Below are 13696 nucleotides of genomic sequence, written 5' to 3'. Positions count from 1 at the left end.
CTATGGTGTGCTATACATCACCTATCTGCAGCTCCGCAGTGAGGCGGCCCAACACACGCCTCTACAGTGCCTTCATGCCAAACTGCTCCAGTGTCGAGCATTCCACTGCCTGTTGGTTTTTTCGCATCATTGCGGTCGAATCTCCATGACACATCTGCGTGCACCTTTCCAGATTCTTCACACCACTTCACTCCTGCACCACCGCTTTCCGTCGTTGACTGCAGCCGACAGCCTGCCTACATTGCCCGAGTTCATCAAGGTCAGTGAACCGACGTTGCTTGTGGATACCTTCTTGGCCCCTCACGCTGATTTCCCTAAGCAATTATTGGCCATGAGTAATGGCACTTGCCATAAGATTCGCACCACCATCAGCCCACCTGTTCGTTATAAGGCCAGGCACCTTAACACTTCAAAACTTTTGTATTAAGGATCTGTTGGCTTCAGGCATCCTCTGCCCCTCCGATAGCAACTGGTTTTACATTATTCACCTTGTCCCCAAAAACGTATGGCTCCTTCTGTAGGTGCAGGGACTATAAGTACCTTAATGCATGCACTATTATCAATAACTACCCCATACCCCACATCCAAGATTTCATGCAGTTGCTTCATGTTTCTTTTTCTCCCTATTAGATTGTTCCAAAGCGTATCACCAGATTCCTATGCATCCACCAGATATTCCAAAGACAACCATCATCACTCCCTTCGGCCTATTTAAATACTGTTACATGCATTATGGATTGAAAAATGCTGCATAGACATGGCAGCAGTTCATTGATTCCATTTTGCTCCCTCTGTGCTTTGCTTTTGCTTACTTAGACAATATCCTTATCTTTTCTTCCTCCACTGAGGAGCATCATATTCATCTCACTTCAGTCCATTTGGTCCTCACTGCCAACCGAGTGGTGATCAACTCTCAACTATGTTCCACATCCGTTACTTTCCTCAGCCATTCCGTCTCTGCTGACGGCCTCCGACTGACGAGTTCTCGTGTCGAAATCATACTTAAACTTCCTCTCCCCGAGGATTATGCTCAGCTCCATCGTTTTCTGCGCATGACAAACTTTTACCGCCGCCATATTCCTTAAGCTGCCTCCGTCCAAATGACCCTCACTGACACTCTCTCTGACAAGGACACCACTGGAAAACAGAAGTTGGAGTGGACCCAACCTATTACCGACACTCTTAGTAACCTTAAAAATGCCCGTCAAAGCCGTCACACTCGCCCACCCTGACCCTGAGGTCTATGTTTCGGTCATGACTGATGTCAATGACTTGTCTGTGGGCGCTGTTTTACAGCAGCACACCACCAGCTCCACCCAGCGCCTCCACTTCTTTTCCAAGAAACTGACTAAGACTCAGTGCAAGTGGTCGGCATTTGACCATGAGCTGTTCGCACTGTATGAGGCGATTAAACATTTTCGTAGTGACCTTGAGGGGCGAACCTTCACGATCTATAATGATCACAAGACACTCATGGATTCTATCCGTAAGCCTGCTAAAGACCTTCTGCCCAGGCGTTTCCTCCATGTGGACTACATCTGTCAGCATTCTTCCAATGCATGCCATATCCGCAGCGTGGAGAACGTTGTGGCAGACTGCCTTTCCCACATCTTTGTGCTAACCACACCACTGGATCTGGAGGAGTTTGCCCAACTACAAGCCGATGATGATGATATACAGCAGATCAGACAATGGTTCATCGCTCTCTGTCCAGTCCCAAACACTACCTGGTTTGGCAATCCCTGTCATTTGTGACACCTCTATGGGCACACTTCACCCCCTAGTCCCCATCGCCCTTTGTCATAGGGTCTTAACCGTCTTGCATGGCTTAGCTCACCCTGGGACATGGGCCACAACGTGGCTGGCTACAAAGCACTTTGCCTGGCCTAGTGTGAAGCATGACTGTCACACTTAGAGCTGTGCATGTGTTCTGTGCCAGCACAGCAATGTCGGCAGACACGCTCAACTTCCTCTGGGCAAGTTTGACATCCCAAAGGGGCGTTTCCAGCACGTCCACATCGATGTTGTTAGTCCCCTTCCTCCACCCAAGGGCTACAGATATATCTTATCGGTCATTGACTGTGTGGCCTGCAGGGTTGAGGCGGTCCCCCTTACTGACATCATGGCCAAGACCATCGTCTGTTCCTTTGTCTCGGCGTGGACTGTTCACTTCGGCTGTCCCCTATCTCTCACCACCAACCAGGGACGCCAATTTGAATCTGCCCTGTTCGCACAACTCTGCGAACTCTGCAGCGTCGCCAAGTTTCATACCCACAGCTTACCACCCACAGACAAATGGCCTCGTCGACTGGTGACACCACAGACTCAAGGCAGCCCTAATGTGCCACGAAGGCCTATGGTCAGAAGCCCTCCTGTGGGTCCTGCAGCTCGTAAAGAAGATCTTAATGCCTCGCTCGACGAGGTTCGGTACGGCAGGCCACTCCTTCTCCCTGCCGAGTTCGTCGAGGATTCACCTTCCGCCGCATCCGACGATCTCACCACCTTGATCGAGTGTGTCCTCAGACATGTCGCACACCTCCGCCCCGCCCCCCTGCCCCCCCGCCACCCTGCCCCCCCGCCCCCATGTTCGTCCACAAGGACCTACCTATGTCCGACTTTGTTATGCTGCGGGACGATGCTGTGCGGGCAGCCCTTCAGCCGCCCTATTCGGGCCCATTGCGGTACCAACAGATTCGTCATCCACCTCCACCGACGGCCACAGACAGTCTCAGTTAATAGACTTAAACCGGCGTGGTTCCTCAACGACGATCTTCCTCCTGACGCAGCGCTCTTGCTTTCGGCCAATACGTCTCCACAAGCCATCACCTCTCATGTGCAGCTATATTGTTTCTTTGCTTGTCTGTTTTTACATCTGAGCTGCAACTGCGCACATTATTGCAGGCTAGTTGTATCGCTGGTAGGCCAGTGCTGTCCAAGTTTAATGCGTCGGTAAAGCTGTTGTCCCGCACATTATCGTTCACTCTATGGTGCGTGTAACACAGTATAAAACGTATCCTGGTGATCCTACTTGAGTGTACTGGTCACAATTTGGCTTCCTCCCCACGTGAAACGAAATCCAATGAGATTCAAGCAAACGCAGAAGAATACCTGTCGTAATGTTTACATCAGGTTTATTCTCATGATGAACAGAGCATAGATATGCAGTTCAGTGGGTTGGGAGTGGCCGAAGGTGACGGTCAGGATGCGCTCTAGACGTGGAAAGAAGTAATATCTTTGAGGAAATATTAGTTCACTTGAAATTACGAGGATAGAGGATATGCGTATTTTTGTGAATTTATAAGTGAAGCATCGAAAGTTATAAGCATTAAAATATGATCGTGAAGTAATACACTATTGGCAGCCGTTCATGCCTCATAGGAATTTAAATAGAGTAAGGATGACCGTAGGCATAACTGGGTAACGGAAAAAGTCATGTAACTCGTCGAGGATGATGTGAGATAATTAAATCTTTCAGAATATAAATAACTTGGCGAATCTTTCGCTGTCGCTAGACAGAATGAGTGATGTGGGACAGTGCAAGAATGACTAGGGACCACCTACTTGTTTCAAGGATAAATAGACAGTATTAAAATTTTAGTAACTTTTATCATTCTAGCACCGTCGTTAAGCACGGATCCCTACTTCTGATGATGCAGTGTCGGTTTACCCACACGGTAAAGTTCAGTAGCAACCTAAGTATCTGATGTAAACGCCACCCCTTTCACTCACCCAACTGCAGCCAAAAACTATGTGAAATGCGATTAATATAATAAATGTAAGAATAAGTAAAGGGTATTCACACAGGGTAGCAAATGGCATATTCCAGCACCACTGCAGTGCACACCACAAATGTCTTGAATAACGTAGGAATCCTTCAATGGTCTGTCCGGTTTCCTGGGTTGTCACCCATAAAGCTTGTCTGGGATGCAATCGCAACATGTATGATTTCATATCAGCCTCCAGTAAGAAATCTTCATGTGTTTCAGGTATGGCAAGAAATTCCTCCAGATGACATTCTGAGGTGCTTTGCTTCCATTCCACAAACAATACGAGAGTGTATTCGAGCCAGTGGGTGTCGCAGAACAACCTGATGTTGGCGATGCACATTAGTTCCAAATGGAATGAGAGTTTGATCATCTAGCGCTCGCAACGTGACGAACATCTGCACCAAATTTGATAAATTTCTGACTGGTGTTTAGTCATCCATTCCCGCCAGTGTTGTGTTGTTGTTGTGGTCTTCAGTCCTGAGACTGGTTTGATGCAGCTCTCCATGCTACTCTATCCTGTGCAAGCTTCTTCATCTCCCAGTACTTACTGCAACCTACGTCCTTCTGAATCTGCTTAGTGTATTCATCTCTAAGTCTCCCTCTACGATTTTTACCCTCCACACTGCCCTCCAATACCAAATTTATGATCCCTTGATGCCTCAGAACATGTCCTACCAACCGGTCCCTTCTTCTTGTCAAGTTGTGCCACAAACTCCTCTTCTCTATTCAATACCTCCTCATTAGTTATGCGATCTACCCATCTAATCTTCAGCATTCTTCTGTAGCACCACAGTTCGAAAGCTTCTATTCTCTTCTTGTCCAAACTATTTATCGTCCATGTTTCACTTCCATACATGGCTACACTCCATACAAATACTTGCAGAAACGACTTCCTGACACTTAAATCTATACTCGATGTTAACAAATTTCTCTTCTTCAGAAACGATTTCCTTGTCATTGCCAGTCTACATTTTATATCCTCTCTACTTCGACCATCATCAGTTATTTTGCTCCCCAAATAGCAAACCTCCTTTACTACTTTAAGTGTCTCATTTCCTAATCTAATTCCCTCAGCATCACCCGACTTGATTCGACTACATTCCATTATCCTCGTTTTGCTTTTGTTGATGTTCATCTTATATCCTCCTTTCAAGACACTGTCCATTCCATTCAACTGCTCTTCCAAGTCCTTTGCTGTCTCTGACAGAATTACAATGTCATCGGCGAACCTCAAAGTTTTTATTTCTTCTCCATGGATTTTAATACCTACTCCGAATTTTTCTTTTGTTTCCTTTACTGCTTGCTCAATATACAGATTGAATAACATCGGGGAGAGGCTAGAACCCTGTCTCACTCCATTCCCAATCACTGCTTCCCTTTCGTGGCCCTCGACTCTTATAACTGCCATCTGGTTTCTGTACAAATTGTAAATAGCCTTTCGCTCCCTGTATTTTACCCCTGCCACCTTTAGAATTTGAAAGAGAGTATTCCAGTCGACATTGTCAAAAGCTTTCTCTAACTCTACAAATGCTAGAAACGTAGGTTTGCTTTTCCTTAATCTTTCGTCTAAGATAAGTCGTAAGGTCAGTATTGCCAGTGTAGTAATACACTCCTGGAAATGGAAAAAAGAACACATTGACACCGGTGTGTCAGACCCACCATACTTGCTCCGGACACTGCGAGAGGGCTGTACAAGCAATGATCACACGCACGGCACAGCGGACACACCAGGAACCGCGGTGTTGGCCGTCGAATGGCGCTAGCTGCGCAGCATTTGTGCACCGCCGCCGTCAGTGTCAGCCAGTTTGCCGTGGCATACGGAGCTCCATCGCAGTCTTTAACACTGGTAGCATGCCGCGACAGCGTGGACGTGAACCGTATGTGCAGTTGACGGACTTTGAGCGAGGGCGTATAGTGGGCATGCGGGAGGCCGGGTGGACGTACCGCCGAATTGCTCAACACGTGGGTCGTGAGGTCTCCACAGTACATCGATGTTGTCGCCAGTGGTCGGCGGAAGGTGCATGTGCCCGTCGACCTGGGACCGGACCGCAGCGACGCACGGATGCACGCCAAGACCGTAGGATCCTACGCAGTGCCGTAGGGGACCGCACCGCCACTTCCCAGCAAATTAGGGACACTGTTGCTCCTGGGGTATCGGCGAGGACCATTCGCAACCGTCTCCATGAAGCTGGGCTACGGTCCCGCACACCGTTAGGCCGTCTTCCGCTCACGTCCCAACATCGTGCAGCCCGCCTCCAGTGGTGTCGCGACAGGCGTGAATGGAGGGACGAATGGAGACGTGTCGTCTTCAGCGATGAGAGTCGCTTCTGCCTTGGTGCCAATGATGGTCGTATCCGTGTTTGGCGCCATGCAGGTGAGCGCCACAATCAGGACTGCATACGACCGAGGCACACAGGGCCAACACCCGGCATCATGGTGTGGGGAGCGATCTCCTACACTGGCCGTACACCACTGGTGATCGTCGAGGGGACACTGAATAGTGCACGGTACATCCAAACCGTCATCGAACCCATCGTTCTACCATTCCTAGACCGGCAAGGGAACTTGCTGTTCCAACAGGACAATGCACGTCCGCATGTATCCCGTGCCACCCAACGTGCTCTAGAAGGTGTAAGTCAACTACCCTGGCCAGCAAGATCTCCGGATCTGTCCCCCATTGAGCATGTTTGGGACTGGATGAAGCGTCGTCTCACGCGGTCTGCACGTCCAGCACGAACGCTGGTCCAACTGAGGCGCCAGGTGGAAATGGCATGGCAAGCCGTTCCACAGGACTACATCCAGCATCTCTACGATCGTCTCCATGGGAGAATAGCAGCCTGCATTGCTGCGAAAGGTGGATATACACTGTACTAGTGCCGACATTGTGCATGCTCTGTTGCCTGTGTCTATGTGCCTGTGGTTCTGTCAGTGTGATCATGTGATGTATCTGACCCCAGGAATGTGTCAATAAAGTTTCCCCTTCCTGGGACAATGAATTCACGGTGTTCTTATTTCAATTTCCAGGTGTGTACGAAATGGCCGAATAAGAAATACCTGTTTACATACCCGTCAGGAGTGTCGGCGCCCATGGAGACGGGTGGTCCCGGCAGCAGGCCGAGAGCGCGACCGCGCTTTGGGCAGGAGGCTGAGCAGGGGTAGCCGAGGATTGGCTTCTTGGCGGCCACCGCCTCCGCGAAGTAGCACGCGCTCTGGAAGTGGCTGCAGCGCGCCCGCCCTGCCAACACACCCACCCACACGTGAACGCCACAGAGTGCCCTAAACATGTTGTATTTGTTTCTGTAGTTGCTTCAAGCAAACTATACAAAGAAATTTATAACCTTATCACAATGATCTGGAAAACTGAAATGCTGCCTGAGGATTGGAAAACTGCAATAATTTGTCCCACACACAAGAAAGGAAACAGAATGGAATGTGGAAATTACAGAGGACTCAGTTTGCTGAACATAACATACAAAATCCTGTCAATGACCGTTCTGGAAAAACTTAAACCTTACGCGGAAAATTCGAGATTACTAGGCTGGATTTCGAACAAACCGCTCCACAACTGATAATTCGTTTGCTACACGACAGATTTTTGAGAAATACTTGGAATTTAACCAAAACATCCACTGTCTCTTCATTGACTTCCAGCGAGTCTACGACAGCATCCACAGAAGTAGCCTCTACAACAACTTACTAGAATGTAGTATACCCAATAATATCATTAGGATGATACAACTGTGCATGGATGGCTCCCAGGCAGCAGTGAAGTTCACAGGATCCATATCCCCCACCTTTCCAATTAAAACAGGCTTACGACAGGGAGCCGCTCTTTCATGTGTCCTCTTCAACCCTGCATTAGAAAAAGTGGTTCGGGAGAGTAATTTACATCTATACAATGGTCTCCGCTCAAACACAGTGAAGTAAAACTCTTGGCTTATGCAGATGATATAGTGTTGCTGGGTGAAACTGAAGAAGAACTGAAAGACATGTACAGATCTCTCAGGCACAATGCCAGCAAAATCGGGCTTTTGATTAACCAAGAGAAAACAGAATATATGGAAATAGCTCGAGTCATAAACCCAAATCCTTACTTTGAAATTGACCAACATTCTAAATTCAGAAAAGTTCTCCAATTTAAATACCTTGCATCACGTTTCAACAGTAAAAATATCATAACAATGGATATAAATGAAAGAATAGCCTCAGGGTCAAGATGTCTGTACTCACTAATCAACCCACTCAAAAGTAAACCTTCGCCAATCACCACAAAGATGAAGATATACAACACTGTTATCTGCCCCATAGTACTGTACGGTTCAGGAAGCTGGACGCTTACAAAGAATGAAAGAGAAAAATTGAATGTTTTTGAAAGAAAAGTAATAAGAAAAATCTGGGGACCTGTGTTGGAGAATGGCGTATGGATAACTCGAAAGAACAATGAAATTTATCAGTTAATGAAGCAACCCACTATCATCCACAAATTAAAAAGTAGGAGACTGCAACGGGCTGGACATGTGGCCAGAATGGAAAACAACAGAATCACCAAGAAAGCATTTGAAGGAACTCTCCAGGCAACAAGACCATTGGGCCGACCTCGTGCAAGGTGGGAAGATGACATAGAGAAGGACATCACAGCATTAGGAATTTCTGCAGGGTGGAAAGAGGCTGCGAGACGGCGGTGGAAGCAGATCGTTGATGCAGCGCATGGTCTAGAGGGCCTGTGATCGCTGAGGAGAGAGAGAGAGAGAGAGAGAGAGAGAGAGAGAGAGAGAGAGAGAGTTGCTTCAAGACTCTCTTACGCTGTTCTACGAGGGTGGTTTGAAAAGTTCTCGGAATCTCCACGAGAGGTCAGCGCTAGCGCAACGACTTGTTCACGTGATATTCATTGGACTGTTGACTGTAAACATGTGCCACGTCAATGTTCTTGGAAGAGAGTTGTGGCGGTAACGTGGCTCTGTTGTTCCCGCGTAATGGTTAGCGAAGATGGAAAAAATCGAGATTCGAGCAGTGATTAAGTACTTCGTAAAGAAAGGTATGAAAGCAAAGGACACACTGGGGAACTCTGCTCCTTCATATTCAACTGTTGTCAAGTAGACAAATGAATTTAAATTTGGTCGTGAGAGCTTAGATGATGATCCACACAATGGTCGGCCAAGATATGTCACAACTCCAGAAATCATTGCAAAAGTGCACAAAATGGTCATGTAGGATCACCGATTGAAAGTGCGTGAAATCGTTCACGCTTCCCAGATGTCGTCTGAAAATGTATATCACACTTTGACTGAAGAATTAGAAATGAAAAAATTATGTGCAAGGTGGGTGCCGCGACTCTTGACAGTGGATCAAATTCAAATGGCTCTGAGCACTATGGGACTTAACTTCTAAGGTCATCAGTCCCCTAGAACTTAGAACTACTTAAATCTAACTAACCTAAGGACATCACACACATCCATGCCCGAGGCAGGATTCGAACCTGCGACCGTAGCGGTCGCGCGGTTCCAGACTGTAGCGCCTAGAACCGCTCGACCATCTCGGCCGGCCGCTGGATCAAAAACGCATGGGAATGGACATATTGGAACAATGTTTGGCCCGTATTAGGAGAAACTAACAAGATTTTTCGCGCCAGTTTGTGACCAAAGATGAAACCTGGGTGCACAATTATACTCCAGAGACAAAATAACAGTCAAAGCAGAGGAAACATGCTAATTCTCCGCCACCAAAGAAAGCAAAGACAACTGCTTCGGCGGGAAAGCACATAGCATCAGTGGTCTGGGATGTGAACGGGATTTTGTTTGTAGATTATCTCACCACTGCGCAAACAATTACTGGAGAATATTATCCCAACCTCTTGCACAAATTCCAGCAAAAGATACGCGAAAAAAGGTTTAGCAAGGAAGAAAGTCATCTTCCATCAAGACAACGCGCGCCCTCACACATGTGCCGTCGCCATGGCAGAATTACACGAACTAAGGTACGAATTGTTGCCACACTCGCCTTATTCACCTGATATGGCTCCGTCAGACTTCCATCTCTTGCCAAAACTGAAAATTTTTCTAGGTGGACGAAGATTCACTTCGAGTGAAGAATTGATAGCCGGAGTTGACAACTATTTTGCAGGCCTGGAGGAAACTCATTTTCGAGATGGGATCAAGGCACTCTATCATTGTTGCACCAAGTGCATTAATCTTCAAGGAAACTACGTTGAGACATAATAAAAGTTTCAGTGATGTAAGTGCTTTTTTATATTCTGTTCTGAGAAATTTTCAAACCATCCTCGTATACTATATGATCAAGAGTATTCGGACACTCCTACATAATCTGGAATTGACCACTAGATGTCACGAGAGGCGGACCCGCCAGTATAAAAGGCGGGAAGTGTGTTGTCAGTAGAGGAGGAGTGACAGCAGAAAGGGTCAGTCATTAGAGCTCAGTGACTTCGAACGTAGGCTAGTCATTGGATGTCACCCGAGTAAAAAATCCATCAGGGACATTTCAACCCTTCTAAAACAGCTCACGTTGGCCGTTGGTGATGTGATTATGGAGTGGAAAAGCGGAGGAACAACCACAGCTAAACAGAGACCAGGCAGATATCATATAGTGACGGACAGGGCTATCAAGCATTACAAAGGGTAGTTATAAAAAATCACTTGAAAACGTGGAAAAAAAATCACCAGTGAGTTCCAAAGTGCTATCAGCAATCCAGGTAGCACACTGACTATGCATAAGGAGTTACAAATAATGGGGTACAGTGGTCCAGCAGCTCCTCTTAAGCCACACATGTCTGTAGTCATTGCTTGAGGTGGTGAAACGAGGGACGCTACCGGACACTGGATGACTTGGAACCAAGGTTTGAGGTTGTTGTAAGTGCGACCAGGACGGTCGCAGGACTGAAATGACGGAAAGCGCGGAGGGATCCGCGGAGAGGCCCACGAACAACAACACAACGGGAGAAGACGGAAACGACCAACGAAGGACAGAACGAACAACAAGATCGAACAACGGAGCCACAAGGAAACCTAACAAACACGTCCACTCGTACACAGAACAAGAAAGTAAGTAAGCTGTCTAACGCGAGGCGATATGTTCACAGACGTACGCGAGATTAGACTGGCTGGCTGAGCTGCTTTTTTTCCCTTTATTTATTTATTTAATTTCGATTCCCCCCAAAGGGGGCGGGCTGGCAGCAGCTTAGTATGGCGCTCTTCAGCCTACAGACTTTGTTTTAAAAAGATGAAGATAATAAATAATAAAAACAGGCGATAAAATCGGAGACTTAAATGGTAACATGGCGAAAAAAATCGTGGAAATTAAAACATAGATCAAAGGGATGATGATGTTAATAAACTACATATGAAGCAGACAGGTAAAATAATAGACAGACAATTAAAAAACACGGTGACAGGCTGTTTTCTGTTCGCAAAAGACATAAAATTCAGACCCAGCGACAGCATGGTTTCTGTTCGCAACACTTTGGAAAGACGAACAACACTTAACATTCACTGGAACACTGCACTAAAAAGTTGGTAAATATGACATACCACAGCTGAGAGCAGGTGGGGAAAACTGGACAGATGATGGGAAAATAAAAAAGGGGGGAGCTGCCTGAGCGAGAGGCAGGCGCTTAAGTAGTGTATCGGGGGCGCCACTATTGGCCGCTGGAACCACGTGTTCCACTGTGGCGCCCTCACACTAAATGCGGGCCAGGACGCTCGCCGCCACAGCTTACGGGGCGATGGTGCGGAAACCTCTAGAGGTCTTCGACGTGCATGACGCCTGGCCCGGATTCAAACTCCGCGGCGCGCGGTACCAGAGAGGTGACGAATCACGCTATACCCTGTGGCAGTCAACAAAATGGTAGTGGTTTCATACGTTTCCATCCCTGTATTACGTAAGAAGAGGTTAAGAAGAAATCAATTTTCTATGCATAACATACACACGGGAGGGAAATGAAAGAAAAAAATTTAAGTTATCCGGTTCTTCCATGCACGATATGGGCAACATGCTTCCACGTTGTGGTATTTTAATGAGCTGCCATTACAGGACCAAGTAGAAGAGAATAAAATATCGCATACTTGTGTCTTCTTTCTTAGTGTATTGCATTGTGAATACCAGGAGTGGTGTTACGATATGTAAGGTGGTATTTTCGTTATTAGGATGTGGTCCCTTTATTGCGTTTAAGAAAACGTCAAATGCGGAAGGACATAAACATTTTTACAGTATTCTGTACTGCGTACAGTGAAGGAACAGTTCGGAGACGATAACTTATTAGAATGACAATGCACTCTATCATAAAGCAGCATCTGCTAAGGAATGGTTTCTGAACAACAACATTCCTGAAATGGACTAACCTGTCCAGAGTCCCAACCTGAACACCATGGAACGTCGACTTGCGAGGAGAACACGGCAAATTCCGTACTCTTGTTTCCCAGAAGCTTCGCTTGGTGTAAGAGGGATCAAAATAAGCGAACACGGGTCTCGGCTTATCCGAAGATACTTGACCGTTTCTGAGAAAATGATGGTCAAAGTTATCGAGGTACTTTGTGTGTCTTTTAGCGAATAAATAGTTCGACTTAAGCAGTGACGCAATGACTAGCGTTGCGGCTTCACACTTTTGCACCCCGTGTTCGAACCCCGATTATAGTTTTCTTTCTTTTTTACAGTTTTGAACATGGCTGTCTTTCAGCAACCGTACATAGCTTTCACCGGAGAAATTACACAGCCAATCGCTTGTAAATGATTTTTTTATACAGTGATCTGGGTTTGGACATCTCTAACGACGTCTTCATCAGAATGAAATTTTAACAAACGTAAAGCTACATTGCGAGAAGGCAATAGTCAAAGTTTCGAGCAGACATGCTCAAGTCAAAAATTAAAAACGTTCCAGTCTTTGGTATGTATACCTTGCAATGAACATCAGACTCAATGTAGAAGTGTCGAAACCTAGGTCAATGTATTAAAAAATCATTTGCAACCGGTTGGCTGTGTAATTTCTCCGTTGAAGCCCGATTATTATTTTTATTTTTCATTTATCTAGCTGTGTCTGTATAAGATTACTACACGGATGTTTTCCACTGTATACTGAAATAAAGTTGTCTTATCCGTCTACTAATTGTAAGTCTGGCGGATAAATTAAAAAATTAAAATATTAAATGAATGGAAAAATTGTTTTCTATGAAATTCCTGTAGTGTATCTTCATTCATAGTCACGTGGTGTTCGGAATTTCTATGTTTCGAATGTTTCTACGACCGGTATCTTTCAAGGGAATGCATTAAATCTTCCTGAAGAATAAACATAAGAATAAAATATCAGAATTAAGAATTGCTATCAGAATTAAATATAAGAATATGAGAGTTAAAAAGAATGTAACCCCTGAAAATACCATAGACACATATATCATATAATATCACAGTGTCCACTAACAGGTGTACATCTATTTGGACCTGCTAACTGTAACTAAGCCTTGCCCTCATTGAACAATAACGTCTGCCCAACCCCCCCCCCCCTTTATCACGCGTAAACTATGTCATAGCATGCGCCCTGCAACCTATCCAGGGTCCCTTTAACTCCAAAGCGACACCAAGTGGCGGCTTCCGGCGCCAAGCTATGAGGGGCGCCAGAGGCACCCATGTGTTAAGTTTTTTTTTTTTTTTACATGGTGTATCGTAATTAGTAACGAAAGCTGACACGGGTGGAACCCTACAACAATACTACACTGAAGAGTCAAAGAAACTGGTACACCTGCCTAATATCGTGTAGGGTCCCCGCGAGCAGGCAGAAGTGCCGCAACAAGCCGTGGCATGGACTCGGCTAATGTCTGAAGTAGTGCTGGAGGTAACTGACACCATGAATCCTGAATGGGCTGTCCATACATCCGTAAGAGTACGAGGGTCTTGAGATCTCTTCTGAACAGCACGTTACAAGGCGT

The 13696-nt window shown here is 46.2% G+C and overlaps 1 protein-coding gene across 1 annotated transcript in view; it reads right to left on the bottom strand.

The window, feature by feature from the left end:
• The window catches only part of LOC126195583 (phospholipase A1-like), a 94759-nt gene that overhangs the window by 17611 nt on the left and 63452 nt on the right, over positions 1-13696 (bottom strand). The window contains exon 5 of the mRNA XM_049934209.1: positions 6834-7002. Coding sequence (XP_049790166.1) covers positions 6834-7002 — 169 coding nt within the window. The remainder of the gene's footprint in view (positions 1-6833; positions 7003-13696) is intronic.

This window comes from Schistocerca nitens, chromosome 7 (assembly GCF_023898315.1).
Source record: "Schistocerca nitens isolate TAMUIC-IGC-003100 chromosome 7, iqSchNite1.1, whole genome shotgun sequence".
Lineage (NCBI taxonomy): Eukaryota > Metazoa > Arthropoda > Insecta > Orthoptera > Acrididae > Schistocerca > Schistocerca nitens.
This window is presented reverse-complemented; position numbering and strand designations above follow the sequence as displayed.